This window comes from Alternaria ventricosa (assembly GCF_023758065.1).
Source record: "Alternaria ventricosa strain BMP 2768 chromosome Unknown scaffold_1, whole genome shotgun sequence".
NCBI classification, from domain to species: domain Eukaryota; kingdom Fungi; phylum Ascomycota; class Dothideomycetes; order Pleosporales; family Pleosporaceae; genus Alternaria; species Alternaria ventricosa.
In genome coordinates, this window is record NW_026055681.1 from 1614104 (window position 1) to 1628940 (window position 14837).

The 14837-nt window shown below is 55.1% G+C and overlaps 4 protein-coding genes across 4 annotated transcripts; all 4 read right to left on the reverse strand.

Annotated features, from left to right (window-relative positions):
* Nucleotides 1–112: 112 nt before the first annotated feature.
* Nucleotides 113–5634, reverse strand: J4E93_000556 (uncharacterized protein; the record flags this gene model as incomplete). Its single annotated transcript, XM_049338515.1, has 4 exons — nucleotides 113–276; nucleotides 330–3633; nucleotides 3707–4135; nucleotides 4180–5634. 4 exons carry the CDS (start codon nucleotides 5632–5634, stop codon nucleotides 113–115), a joined length of 5352 nt encoding a protein of 1783 aa, XP_049204400.1.
* A 1733-nt stretch (nucleotides 5635–7367) lies between these two features.
* On the reverse strand, nucleotides 7368–8480 carry J4E93_000557 (uncharacterized protein; the record flags this gene model as incomplete). Its single annotated transcript, XM_049338516.1, has 1 exon — nucleotides 7368–8480. One exon carries the CDS (start codon nucleotides 8478–8480, stop codon nucleotides 7368–7370), a length of 1113 nt encoding a protein of 370 aa, XP_049204401.1.
* Nucleotides 8481–10229: 1749 nt separating this feature from the next.
* On the reverse strand, nucleotides 10230–11685 carry J4E93_000558 (uncharacterized protein; the record flags this gene model as incomplete). The annotated part of the gene is made up of 2 exons (XM_049338517.1): nucleotides 10230–11294; nucleotides 11347–11685. The coding sequence occupies 2 exons, from the start codon at nucleotides 11683–11685 to the stop codon at nucleotides 10230–10232; spliced, it is 1404 nt and encodes a 467-aa protein (XP_049204402.1).
* Nucleotides 11686–12324: 639 nt separating this feature from the next.
* J4E93_000559 (uncharacterized protein) lies at nucleotides 12325–14663 on the reverse strand (the record flags this gene model as incomplete). Its single annotated transcript, XM_049338518.1, has 2 exons — nucleotides 12325–14182; nucleotides 14236–14663. The coding sequence occupies 2 exons, from the start codon at nucleotides 14661–14663 to the stop codon at nucleotides 12325–12327; spliced, it is 2286 nt and encodes a 761-aa protein (XP_049204403.1).
* Between the last annotated feature and the right edge of the window lie 174 nt (nucleotides 14664–14837).

Here is a 14837-nt window from a genome sequence, read left to right on the forward strand (position 1 = left end):
TGAACTTTGATGACCACTTGTCATATCTCCGTGAATCCTTCCCATATTATAGTATATGCATCATGAAAAAAGTGAAAAGTGAAGAGAAACCATGAAGAACTACCTAATTCTCTTAACCGGTGCCGTTGCCGTTGACAGGCGTGTTGGTGGGGGCAGGGGGTGAGGTAGGGGGGTTTGCGGGAGGAACCGAGGGGAACACGCGACGCTCGATGTAGCGGATAGTGTTGTTCGGTCCGAGGGCGAAGAGGGGTTGAGGAGGGGTGTCAGACATGGTGGCTAGACAGTCGAGAGACTTGTGCTAGTTTAGTGTTTTCGGTTTGAAAGTTGACGGATCAGGTGCGAGCCCTTGTGCCACCAGGTCTTGAGGCGGTCGATGATGCGGTGTTTGCGGTAGTCAACTGCTCTCATGCCCTCCGCGTCACGGAAGGTATGGCGGTTGGCGGTGGTGGATGACGTGAAAGCTTGAGCTTCACCGGCACGATCTTGGAGGAGTGAGGTTGTTGACTGCTTGGTCGACTCGGGCGAGGCGAGGTCTTGTGCGTTGGTCTTGCTTCGACCAGCTCGAGTGTTTGATTGGCTGTCAAGCGTAGCTTTGCGAGTTGACGAAAAGCGCTTGCGGAGCGAGAGCCTAGTCTTGCGTGTGGTGTCGTAGTGCTCGTCGTCAGAAGTGTCAGAGGCTGACAGGTGGTCGCGGAAGATAGCTGTAGGAGGTGACAGGGCAGAGGTGGGGTAGCGTTCACCGACTGCGTGTGGCTGGTCGCTGTTGCGGCCAAAGGTGCTGAAGCGGTGATGACGCGCGTGTGCGGTGCTATCGGCCGGTGATCCGAACGGGGAAGCTGTGGCTGTCTGCGCTGTCGAGAAGGAGCTTGTGGTAGACGCGTCAGAGAGTCTGTTGCGGAGGTGGGAAGGACCTGGGCGAGGAGAGTGTCTCGCAGCAGCTGGACGAGGAAGGGAGATGTCAATAGCGGGGTTTGTTGACGTCGCCCAGGGATAGTTCTTGTCTGAATTCCAGGGACGCGTCTCGGTTACTGTGGGCGTAGAAACAAACGACCTCAGAGACCTTCTTACGGAAAGAGCGGACTCCCCTGAGATGCGAAGCTCTTGAGGGCCGACAGTGTGTGAGCGCGGACGGAGAACAGCTGGTGATGGGACTCGCAGCTCTGAGAGCGGAGTCGTCTTGTTGTGTGTTGGTGTGCTCGGTGCGTCGTCGTCCTTGGGGGAGCTGCCTGTATTTGAGTCTGCCTCGCTAGCGCCGTTTACACCAACTCCATCGTCAGGACGGCCTGGACTGCCACACACCCTCTCTTTGCTTGTGATCTCATCATACAGATCGTCCTCAATAACAACCATGTGCGAGACGCCACGCATGGGGCGAAGTCGAGCAGACGAGCGCTTCTGCGTCGGATGGATCTCGTGGATCTCCTCCAATGCGTGCTTCTCCATCTCCTCCTCAATCGGAAACTCGGCTGGCTCACCGCACTTGTAGTATTCCCTCAACGACGGGAAGATCTCCGAGAGGCGCTGGGTAAGCCCCCCGACAGAAGGTATAGTCAGCCGCTCAATCTCTGCCATGAGCTCCGGTGAACGAGCACGGTGCATCGCGAACAAGTTCAACACGGCGGTAGGCTGCATTGACAACCCTGAGCGCTCTGCTTCATTCAATTCGGCGAGAGAAAGGCGCAGGTCCGTGACATCACCGGCTGATGCAGGCCGCGGACTACCTCTGCTCACCCTCTGCGACGCATTGGGCACCTCTTCCATTGACCTTGAGTAGCGAAGGCCAAGGTCCTCGGTCAGACCATCGAACAGATTCATCCGACTGAACCGCATCGAAGGCAAACCGTGTGCCTGTCCGAGCGCGCTACCCACGTTGCTGCCAACAGCACTCCGACGATGCGACGCTGTAGACGACCTTCCCGAGAAGTTGATCGGTTCCTCTCCCGAAGCCCTGACCCCCGACGGCGCGCCGAACGGAAAGCGGTAACTCGAGCTCTTCAGATTGCTGGCACTCGTGTTGAGGCTCGAGTCCTCATGCGACTCCTCCTTCAGGTCAGGCAGATAACGCGCAGGGCCAGGATACCTATATCCGGATAATCTGAGGTCCGTCGTAGTATTCTCTTGGATGTTGGACAAGGGACCCGATCCCAGAGAATTCAAAACATTTCCAACACCGCTCAGAGGGCGTAGCGACACCTGCTGGAGGCCACCACCGTGGGAGGAAGACCTATATCCATTCCAATCGAGGTGTGTCGTAGTCTGGCTGTCACGACGGCCAGGCTCTTGGGCTACCGGAAGTTCATCCACGGAGTCTACACATGAGCCTGAGGAGGTGTCATGGATCGAGTACACAGAGGAGGGCTCCAAAATCGCAGGAACCGGGCTGTCGACTGGTTGCGCAACAGGAGCCGGGCTACTACCGGGCATCTTGGATGGGTTGCAGGCTTTCGGAGTGTCGAAGCTGATAGCCCGCGTCTTCGCAACAGGTACACCTTTTGGCCTGGTCGACGGTGCTTGCGGCGTCTTCTTTACCTCCCTGGTGGGCGGCGGTGAGCTGGTCATCTCATTGAGACTGATAAGCCCGTCCGTGTCTTGACTCGAACTGGAAGCCGATGGGACCGTCTCATCTGACTTCGGTAGCTCCTCTTGGTCAGTATACTTCCAAGACCTGGCAAAGCGCAACGGTAGTGGACGCATCAAGAACGAGACTGCGGCGTGCACACGTTGGGCCTCCTTGGAAGTGCTTGACTCTCGGGGCGGTACCGCTGGCCCCTGGTGCGTAGTGCCCAGCGTGGATGACGAACCAGATACCGATATCGAGCCTTGCTTCATGCTCTGCTTGGAGCTAGTCCGCAATTTGCTCGCTACGATAGAAAAGCTGGATTCTCGACGCGGTATAGGAGGCTGTTTGCGAAGCATAGCAGAAGAGGGCTTGGACAAGGGTGCCTCCACAATCGTCCTGCCCTGATTCAAGACCACCGTTCCTAGGCTGGACGTTTGGAGTCGAGGCGGAGGTGCGAAACTAGCACGGATAGGGTGCACACCAGTCGCAAAAGAGTGAGTGTCTGCTTCCTTCGATACCGTATTTCGCTGCGGCGCAAAGTCAATGGCGGATGTGGAAGACGCTTTGATGTCTTCTTTCTCTGGCTCGGATGGTATCGAGCCTGAAGAGACATCTGGCAGATCGGTACAAGACTTGAAGGACAGCTCATCGGACGACCCTTGTGCGTGGCTACTTCTGGATCGAAGGGCAAGAGGCAGCGGCTTCATGTCATTTTCTGTTGAAGCATCTGTGTGCTCCTCATACCTGCTCTCGTTGGCCGTCTCGACTCGTACCAAAGCGTCGGTCTCGTTCTTATAATCAGATCCCTGATACCCTGCAAGAACATCCGACATACCATCCCCGGTACTATTGCCAGGACTGAGAGACATGTTCGTGGTAACATGAGTCTTAACACCGGGCTCGTTCTGGAAGCCACCGCTATTGGCCGTTGGTATGGAATGCTGGACCGCGAATTCAAGAGTGGACGAGTCGAGGATGCTGGATCCAGTTTGCGATAAGATACTGTGGCGGTTTTCTCCGCGGTCTGCCGCATGCAATACGGCCCCACGAGGTTTATCAGATACAAAGTACTTCTTAACAGGTATATCACAAGGATGGGTGACCTCATTGGTCTTCGACAGCGGCAGAGGCCCCGGAGTCAGCGACCTTGGTGTCAGCGACCGTGTTGTCAGCGACTTTGTCGGCGACTGCGGTGTCGGAGACGTCGTCAGTGATTGCGGTGTCGGGGACTTTGGCCTTGATAGTGGTATCGGAGACTTTGGCCTTGATTGTAGTGTTGGAGACTTTGGCCTTGAGGGTTGTGTCGGAGACCTTGGAACGGGGGGTTTTGTTGACGGAGATGGAGGCTTGCTCGGGAGCGAGGGAGATGGCCCCGAAGAGGTTACTAACTCCATCGAAGACTGGATATCGCCCGTCGTTGAAGCCTCCAGACCTCTTAGGATCAAATTCCTTGTGATGCGGTGAGCTACGGGGGACGCTGGGAGTTCCGCAATTTCGCTTTCGCGAATGCTTCCCGGCTTTGCGCTCGGCTTTGCGTTCTCGCTCGAGATCGAGGTCCAAGTCTTGTTGCAACTTCTCACGGTATTGGTAGCGATGTTGTCTAGGTGGGGAGACACGACCTCCATCGACATTGGTCGTGCCTCTTGTCCTAAAAAAGGATCACTCTTCAATGCCGCCCCAGCCGGACGAAACTGTTCGACAATGATTATCTTTCGGTCTATGAAGCCGTCGGGATCAGCATCCGTCCCTGGGTCCGCAGACGCCACAGGTCCAAGCTGGTCACTCGTGTTGTAGTATGGTACTGAAGGATACTCTTCTTGAATAACAAGGCGGTTCGGGTTGGCGGCTTTGAAGACCTTGTTTCTATCGAGGTTTCGGTGCACTTCCATGGAGCTACCATCTTTCGGAGTTGATGGCATAGCCATGTCGGACGATGGCGGGTCTGATTCGGTGCGCAAGTTTGTGTTAAAACTGGACATGGAAGCAGGCGCAGACCTCTTGAGACGAGCTTGCTCAGCAGCGATCCGTTGGCGGTGGTCGGCTGGTAAAGGTGGCTGATATTCATCCTGACGCCTGCGCTCTCTTCGATCTTCTGAACGAGGCTCGCGGGCGGAGCTGCCTGTCATCCTGCGAGACATGAGTTGTCCGGTAGCCATGTGGTAGACAGGGAAGTCGTCGTCTTCCACGGGAGGATCTTCAAGGCTCATCGTAGACCGCGAAGATGGATTCTTGGTCCTCATCTGCCCGGGGCCCTGTCGGTTGTGGAAGCCTCGTTGGTCTTGTCCTTGTCCAGCATGCTGCTGCCGATACGGATGATTTGTGTATACTGGGTTGCCGTAGCCTTGTGCCTGACCAGCGTAGGGCAGTCGCTGACCGTCGGAGGTCTGCGGCCCTTGGAAGTGTACTCCGCTGTCGTCGCTCAGGGCGGGCTGGACGGATCGTGAGTATGGAACAGGCTGCCTGAAACCACCCCCGGCGGGGTGTGCATAGTATGGGCTTGGGTTCGAAGATCGGGACGCTGGCCGAGGGCGCAAGCTGGGAATGGACCTGTTGCTGGTGAGACCGTACGCTGGGGGTTGTATGGTATTCGTCATCGAGTGCGAGCGATGCGCGTCCCTGTCGCGGTTGTCTCTTCGGTTGTTGAAAGGCGATGATCCGGTGGCGTTCATCATCGTTGGAGACAGCGTGTCGGCAGTATACACGGGCCCATGGTGTTGCATTGGCTGACGCGGTGCAGAAGAGGAGGAGGGGTAGGAACGGAAGTGCTGCTTGCTACCCCGACTGGAAGTGTTGGACGTGGAAGAAACTTGCGACATCCTGCTGGTCGCGCGCGAGCGCAGCGGACGTGGTGCGTTGCTCATGGCAGACAAGTCGTCGAACTGAGGACGGCCGTGCCTAACGTTGCCCATCTCGGTCTCGGTGCGGAGCATGGACGTGACGCCGCGGTTAAGAGGTTGAAGGTCTGCACTGGGTGCCCGCGATACGGGTTTACCTGATGCTCGGCTCATGGCAGAGACGTTGGAGGCTCGCGAGTTGCGGCCGCCGCCGTTGGGATCCTGATCGAAAAGCGGCATACTGCCGTCGGCTGCGAAAGTCGCTGCGAGGAGAGCAAGCAAAGGTTGCACGCAGGGCGTGAGCGAAGCTGCTGCGGTGGTGGCTCTCCTGGTTGCGGCGCTGCCAAAAGATGTGGTAGTTATTGGTATAACCAAAAAGAAGAAGCGATACTGCACAAGGCGGCGAGTATCCAAGAAAGACAAAAGCGGGTGACCTTTACACAACCCTCGCCAACATCTCCGCCAAAAGGAGAAAGCTGTCGAGTGTGGTGCTGTTGTGGGTGGGGGCAAGGTAGAGGAGACGGAGGGAGCTCGGCGGAGACGTTGTTTTGATAGCGAGACTCGCGCCTCCTTCACGTCCATTACGGCAGAGGCTACCCCTACCCCGCCAGCATCTCGCAGAGGAAGGCAGAGACATCAGACACAGAAGGAATACAGAGACGATACAGAAAGGGTCAGTAGCAGAGATGCATACGAGAATGGTCCCTACCTACTTGTGCGTACAGCTTTCCCATACCTACCCCTACGGCGGGCCTACCACCCGTGGCGCCAAACCGGCAGCCAACAGCCAGCAGCTCTTCGCGTCTCCTTCTCGCACCCCAGCTGCCCACCATGCGCAGGATAGCGCAGCATCCAACAGCAACCCGTTCCGAAACTGCTCCCAGCAAGCACACCAGACCACCGCATCACCGACGTCCTCCGCACGACGCCGCCTTCTGCCGCGATGACGTCCGCACACGAAGTTAAAGACATTACACGTTGCTCGTTACCGCGTTACATCTACCAGGGCGAAAATATATACATGCGAAAGCCCCAGAAAGCCATCGAGAACGCTGGGCAGAACCACGGCAGAGACTATGAGATTTGGATTGCGTAATACACAGAAACGCAAAGTCAAAGGGGTATATAGCCTTGCAACGCCAGACAAGAGGACCAAGGACGGGACAAGGGATAACAAAGATCAAACTAGAGGGTATCACTCGGCGATAGGACCTATATCGCCAGATTTCTTCTTGGTGAATAGCCGTTTGAGAGATGAGAAGCTACTTCGCTTGGAAAGTCGCTTGTTCGAAGCATCTGAGAACGTGGACAGAGAGGTTGGTGGTCGGCTTGGCATGTCCGCAGCCTTAGGGGTTTGCTCAGGACGATTGAACGTAGGAGAGCTGGCACCTAGTCGACTCGACATGGAACCTTTCGGCGTACTCAAGTTTCGACTAGGGAAAAGACCAAATTGGGCAGTTTGTCGCGAGGACATGGAGGACACGGAGCGTGGCGATGCGTAGCCCGGTGACACGGCTGAGGCGCCCGACACAGAACAATATGCCGAATCTTTGCCGGTCAAAGGCGGACTGTATTCTCCGTTTTGTGGTTTCGTCGACATGCGTTTCGTTGCTGATGCGCTTTCCTCTGCAGATAGGTTAGATGGCGAAGACACTTTATGCTGGTGCCCCGGAACATGTGTTGCACGACTAGACTCTGCATGCGGTGTCGCTCCGTCACGTTGCTCGTCGTTGCGCCAGGCATCACGGTAGTACCCGGACTGATTTGCCTGACGTCGTACATCGACGTCTGTGTTGGAAACGGCAGACGCAGAAGACGAGTCTTCGCTCCGTTTGGGCGTCTCTGTGGTGGAATCGGATGCGTTTGTGATCTCGGGCTGCTGCTGCTGCTGCTGTTGTTGATGCTGTTGCTGCTGCGGCCTCGCTCGTAAAGTCGAATGTCGCTGGGGTGTGCCAAAGCTGGCAGGCGTCTCCCTACCGGATGATGATGCGCTCATGAATGGCGGACGTTCGGGTGGGGGCGTTGGAAGAGGTTTGTTGTTGGCAAAGTTTCGAAACGGGCGTGCCTCGCGCGAATTGGACGAATTTCGTGAAGATGTACGCGTCGCAATCTAGGGCTGTTAGCGAAGCTCCAGCTGAGAACATAGCCCACGAAGCGGGTTCGAAGCGGATTTCTGGCAGCGAACATACCAAACTTCGGCGACTTGCAGCGCCACACCGCTTCTCGATCTCATTGCAATAGCTGCTGACCTGTACAAGCACAACGCCCAGCCTTTCAGCCTTTGCTACGAGGCTTTGCAAGAATTGCGACCAGCCTCCGGTGTTGCCACACATGGCTGAATATATGCGCCCAATATCCTCATTGCGGTATGTCCATTCGTCTCCCACATCGCCTAGGTATAGATCGAGCTCCTGGTTGGCTTCGCGAAATACGTTGATGTCGATCAGGTAGTCGTTGAGCAGTTGCGACATGCGCCCAATCGTGCGTTCGATTACGATGTTGCCGTCAAGGAGTTGGGCGCGGTATGAGCGGTCTTCGAGGAGGCGATCGAATTCGTTTACGTGTTCCATGGGCACCTTTAGACATTTATGTCGGAACAGCATGTCCTTCATGCTGCTTTCGAGGTCTTCATTCGCCCGCTGCAGGAAACTGTCGAGCTCATTGACATGCTTGAGCAATATGTCAGCGACATCGGCGACGGACTTTTCCAGATGCTGATGCAGCAGGTGGACACCGAAGATGATCTGCGCGACCGTCTTTGTTAGGGGATGAAATTTGCCCTTTGCGTTGCTCCTCCAGTGGCAGTTGTATGTGAAGTTCCACGAGGGCTCAGAGGCATTCTCCTCTCTGCACAGCATTTGCTGTCGCGTCTTGACGCTCTTCTTGGGAATGGCGAAGGGAACGTGCCCCGTTTCGCCAGTGGCGTCGAGCATCGACTCCTCAAAGGGCGCCTGCATGGAGGAGAGGGGGTGTATGGGGAAGGTGGCCGTCATGATGCGTTTGTCTCGCTCGTCTTGCCATTCGTAGGAGTCGCGGTTGTCGAAGCTGCGACGGCCCCTCTGCGATAAGCGTCGAAAAGGAACCATGGCGAGTAGCGAGTGGATGCTACTCCAGCTCGGATTATGGTGCTACAGAAGCCAAAGCCAATGCAAGCCCAAACTCGCAGTTCAAGGATATGGGCTGTGCATAAGCACGAAACACTGGGTTGTCGAGGCCGGGGCGCTGGAGGGTGTATCGTCGTCGGGCCTTCTTAAAGACGCATGGTGCAGGATGACATTGTGTGTGCAGAGTCTACGCCGCAGGGGATGGAAATGTTGAAGGTGCCGGAGATGGCGGAAGGAAGACTGGACACGGTCCCAAGGTTCAAGGACCCCTTCGGTTCGTCAGTCATCAGGTCACAGGTCACAGATCAGCCTGGGATCTGGCACAGAGACGGGGGGTTTCTGGTCGCCAGGAGGTCTGCAGGTAGTGCAGGAGGCTTGCCCGCAAGCAGGCTGGCGGATGCCTTAGTGCCCGAGACGGTTGGTATCCAGAGGCAGGGCGGGGAAGCCATGGCTACTCTCCACCATACAGCCTTCACGACTAGGAGCAGACGGGCAAGCCTCAAACAAGAATAAACTTTGGCAGTGCCTATCCCCAGCGGCGCCCTTTACTACAGATATCCGTTTTCTAGACCGCCCGCGGCCTTTAGCTGGCTGCAACGTGTCGAGCAGGTGATTTGGCGGTTTGGCATTTTGGCCGTGGCATCCTCACTGTGTGCGCTAGAAGACGCATTGCAGCCGCCAGCAACACACCCAGGAACGCCCCCAAGCTTTCCTATGGCTGCCCTGAGCGACGATCCCGCCATGTCGCCGTTTTCCAACTCGGTCAGGTCAAGTGCCGAGGCTTATCATATCCCGATTGATGTTTTAGCTGCCAAATGGCGCAACGCATAGCAGACGTCATGAATGGGCTCCAACGTGAGTTTACCAAGCGCCACGGTTCCTGGCCGATCTCCGCGGGAAGCTATGGATCCCAAGCTTTGGGATGCACGCGCATAACTACAAACTTGTGCTTGTGCCTGGCAAGCATATTACGGGTCACGAGCCTCCAATCACAGGGCACGCGATCGGCAAGCTTCACCCAGCGACCATCACGTCTTCCATCTACCAACCCGTGCAACATGCTTCTGGCGCTGGGCTAGAGAGCGGCTGGCAGCCACCAACAATAGAAAGTTTGATCAAGATGCAGACCAACGTTACAAGAAACAACGGCGCGAACTACCCTCTTGCAATGCAGCAGTAGCAAACCCCGGAACTCGTATCCTCCCATCCCGTCGCCGCAACCCGAACCCGACGAACGAGATGTAGCCGCACCAGACATTATACGCCGCCAAATGCGACTCGTCCCGGATTAGATCAGACGGTTTTAAGGACTGCAGAACGATCCGCGTAGACATGCGCGATGGGCAGGACAATACTGGCGGAAGTCGTCAGCGGCTTTTCATGCCGACAGCGCCAGGACCAGATGCTGCGCGAGTCGTACAAGCCTGCAAAAATGTCAACTCGGAGTGTGAGCAAAGTCAAAGTCATCGAACCACACACGCATTTTGGGTCATTGGAGACACCAGACTCGTTGCTTTTGGAGTTGTTGCCATCCACGCGCGATACTGGCAGCGCAGATTCGAGACGACGCCAGTTGAGGTCAGACAATACGAGAGCATACAAATCCCATCACCCAGCATCGCTTTGGATGTATGAATGGGCTTCTCTTACAACTACATTGACATGGGTTATAGCATCGGAAGCCGATTAATATCGAGCGATCATAACGCCTCACCCTACTCCTACATCCGATCACCAGCCCCTCCATCGGGCCCAGACATCCACCACCGTATCTCCACCCGCGTCCGAGTCGACCACAAGATACCACCCGAACCCAGCGCCAGCCACACAAGCATGGTTTGGCCAGACCATAACCTTATCCCCGATCGTCAACTCGTTGCATTCGCTCCTATCGCCCTCCCATGTCAAGATACCATGCTCTTGGCTGATGCGTCCAACGATCCATCCCGTCTTGCCCTCTCGCTCGTCGTATATGTGCTTAGCGGAAGAATTGCCTAGTGCAGGCGTAACAATACCCCATCCGGGGTAGGACTTACAAGGTTCGCGACCCATCGCTAGAGACCCAGCCGACACGAGAGCTTCAGGCTTCGATCGCTCGTTGTATACACTTGTTACTTCGAGCAACATCCGGATACCAATGTTAGATTTGGAGAGAGGCTGGAAGGACGACGTGGCTCCACTAGATGAAGTCGGTGGCCTAGCGTGTGTCGCGACTTGTTGGCAGTCTAGCAACGGGTATACCCCTGCATGCAGCTCGACGACGTGGTCTTTCTGCAGACGTCGAAGCACGTCTTGGAACTCTTGGACTTTGGGGCTAGAGCTGGACAGCATGTTCTGTGCTGCTGTCGCGGTAGGTGTTGCGCCCACACTCAGTACCAACTTTCCATCAAAGCTCTCGGGAACGGCCTTAATTGCTGTTTCCAGGCCCACCAGTTCCTCGATGAGACCGTTCGCGGCATCGTCTTCTGAAGATCCACCATACGAGTGTCCGAAGTGCGAGTAGAAACCTTGCAGGAAGCATCCAGATGTTGGCTCCTGGCTCTTCTCTACTACCATCTTGACAAGCGATGGGAAAGCCGGAGAGGAAGTCTTGATTCCAGCGCGTTCATAGCCCGTGTCGATTTTGATGAAAACCCCTACCTCCAGCTCCGTGCCAGAGGCGGCGAGGCGCTCGTGGAACTTGAGGAAAGCTGCCTCGTTGTCGATGATGACACTGACAGATCTCGGCTGCAATTTCGAGGCCAGAGAAATAAGACGCGGGATAGCAGATTGAGGGACTGGTACACCGTAAAGAACCTTGGAAGCAAACGTCAGTGGTGCCTTTGTGATTGTGATATATGGGACATACACTAGCTTCTCTTCCCACACCCTGCGCGTAGCACAAGTACGGCAACAAGTTCTCGGCCTCCGCAATCGTACTAACGATGAAATTCGCTGGTTGGCTCTGCTCTGCTCCCACTTGCATCTGAGAAAGCTCAAGCGTCTTGTGGCTCTTGACGTGGGCGCGGAACCCTACTTTGAGCTCGGCGCAGATGTTGAGCATCGCATCGCAGTTTCGTCGTATGATGGCGCGGTCCAGAACGATGGCTGGTGTAGGCAGGTCCTCAAGCTTTTGGCCCAGAAACTGTGACAGTAGGGAGGCCCGTGAAGGGAGCGGGTAGAATGGGAGAGGGTTGATGTCTGCCATCTTCGAATTCGAGGTGATGCTCAGTGTTGAAATTGGGGTTTTGGGGTAGCTGGTGTTGATGTTGCCACTCTTTTGATGAAGCTGTCGGAGCGCTTTATATATCCTTAATCAACACCGTCGCACAGATTTTCCAGATCAGGCACCCAGTCGTGAGTCACTCTGTTCCTTCTCGGTGCAAGACGAGATAAATTCTTTCCAGAGTTCGTTATGGTGATGCTTATCGGCCGTAGACGTTAGCCGCCGGAGAAAGAATGTGCGGTGCGGATCGGCCGCGCAGCTTCATCCAGCAGAAGCACAGCTTTGCAAGGCCGCGGATGGTCAGAGAATCAATTGAGTAGTATCCTGGGGGTAACAAGATATACTATCGTCGCGATGCTATCTCGAACAGGTTCGATGCGCAATAAGCTGGGGGTAATAGCTTGACGTTGGGTGCGGATCTCGGCGTTAGTACGGGGTGGGGTGCTGCATCGCGACGGGCCCAATAAACAAGCGACTGATAGGCGACAACACACATGTGCATTGAAGATAAACGGGTTGAATTGATGGGGTAATAAGAGGTACCTAAAGTCGTTATAGTCCGGGAAAAACAGCTGCGAACCTCCAAGGCATGACCTAGCGTGTAGACCGCCGAGACCCTTCCTAAGCGCCCGGTCCTGGCCACACACTACTCAATCTCCTCCTTCTTCCCGTCATTGCACTTCCTGGACTCACACTACGAGTACCCATCGCATTTGCTGCGAAACTGTTCTCGAGAATAGCGTCTTCGAGGTCATCTTCCTCTTCGATCCTGTGCACTACGTCCTCTGGTGGTTCCTCTTCAAACACGGCCTGCAAGTCTGCATGCGGACTCAATTGCTTCCAGCTCCGCCAGAAACCAATGTCTTGCAACCATGTTGTGCGTTTGGAAGGTCCAGGGCCGTTGATGCTGAGTTGGCGACGAGGCTTCCATAAGTAGCGACGCTCGTAGTAGTTGATGGCGAGGAGAATAGGAAAGTTCGAGATACGTATCGCTGAGACGTTGATTTTGTGGAACCATCGGGGCGAGAGTATGAACTTGAGAGGAAGTAGGATAATGAACGCCAATAGGTTAAGGGGTGGGCGGTAGGCGAATAGCGAATCGGACTTGACACCTTCGAAAGTGAGCACGGCGCGGCGGAATTGGATTTCGGCCGTCGCATCTGCTGCGATCTTGCTGAATGTGTTGGAGAGAATCGAGACAAGGACTGTCAAGAACAGCGTGTTACCCAGGAAAGCATAGATCACCATCAGGGTAGGACCGAGAATCTCATGGAACCCAGGAGCTTCATCGATGCCTTGGCCATCCAGACCGAACCAAATCCAGAGCATCCATTTGGAGATAGTGATGGAGTTTGGTGAGTCTTCGTAGCCGACTTCGGGGTTGCTGATGCTCAGCCATTTGAGCGCCAAGAGGAAGCCGCCAAAGCACCATACAGCGATCAGACTCAGTGCTGTGAACTCCTTGACCATCGCCCTCAGAGCAATGAACAGCATGTTCTCGGGCATAAGGTTGAATGCGATACGTGGGAACAATATTGGGGACGCGACAGCAAGAACGTCAAGGGCTTGTCTACCCGTTTCGTCTTGGTTCGTTATCCACCCATGGCACCGCATGCCGAGATAGATGAGAAATATGCCGGCGAATGTGACGTCCAGAAAAGCCCAAAGTTCTTGTGTATGTACCTCCCAGCCATGCTCAAGGCATGATATGAGTTCGTCTAGTACCCAGCCGCTGCCGTAGAGTAAGAACGTGATCTCGGCAATAGTCAGGTAGTGATCTTGTCGCATGGTCATACACCAGCAATAGAGTGCGAGCAGTATGAAGAACTGTACAACTTCGATGATGTTGCGGGTTCTCGGTACCATGAGGCGATACTGGTTGAGTGTCGGTGCCTTGCGTGGATCGTAAAGCGAGATGGGCTTATACTTGTAGTGATCCGGTATGATATCCATATAGACGGTTGGAGTGTATACGATTCGTCCCCGATAGATAGCGTCAATGACCTTTTGGCTTGCGGAGCCAGCTAACAGTACCTTACTTTCGGAAACGATAGCCACTTCCAGCGCCGTCAATTTACCCTCATTGTCACCCTGTCCCTGGTATTCTGATATGTGTCGCGGTGGACAACGCTCTTCGGGCGCGCCTTGAAACGGCTGGAACGGAGCGACCATGATCTGTGCTAAGAGTAGTAGACCAGCTTTACCCGTAGACTCTTCGTCGTGCCGTCGCAGCACCTTCATGGCGACCAGCTCGCAGAGGTTGGCACGCGTCAAATCGACAGTTTGATGATGTTGCTGGAATTGCTGCTCTCGAAGAAACTGCATGCGATTGACGAGTAGACAGTACACGATGGATATGTCGTCTTCATCGTAAAGACGGTCAACCAGTGGTTTTACAATGAGAACGTTCATACGAGGCTCTCGCAGCTGATCCACTGTGTACGGATCTTCGATGACAGCCAAAACGAGACGTCGTATCCTAGAACATGGTCAACATCCGCGGTGTGACTCATATCAACTACGTTGACCTACCTGTGGATATTGAAATATGTCCTTGTGTTGTTGTTCAGACCAGGCGTACTGGCTGTCCTAGGGATCATAGGCTCACCCTGTCCATTGAAGCACCCATCAGATCCAGCATAGTCCTCCTCCGGGAGTAGAGTCTCCTGCTCCTCCCTGTTCTTTGCCGATCGTAATGCATCGCTCAGCGTCCTCTGCGTCTCCATCATATGAGGGCGCTTCAGGTACTTTCTAAATTCGATGTGTTTTGATGGCTTCCGCTGAGGCGAAGGGCGACGCTTCGGTGAGACCTCCTCGCCACCATTGCTGGAAGGTGCAACAGCACTGTCATTACTGTCGTGGCTTTTGGTGGGATTCGGATTAAACGGTGGCCGAGTGAACGTGCCGTATGCAGGACTGCCGCTTCTGTTCCAGTCTGGGTTTGATGTTGGGCCTGACATAGAAGACTAAGGTAATGGTGGTGGGCAGGGTTCTACAGGCTGCACAAAGTAGAGCGGGTCCTTCCTGGGGTTGCGGCCGCGCGACAGAAGTGGATAAGCCTCACGTCTGAAGCGTGACTGGCGGAGGGTGTTGCCGTCTGTCGAAATTCAATGCGCTTGGCGCGTCGCGACAGG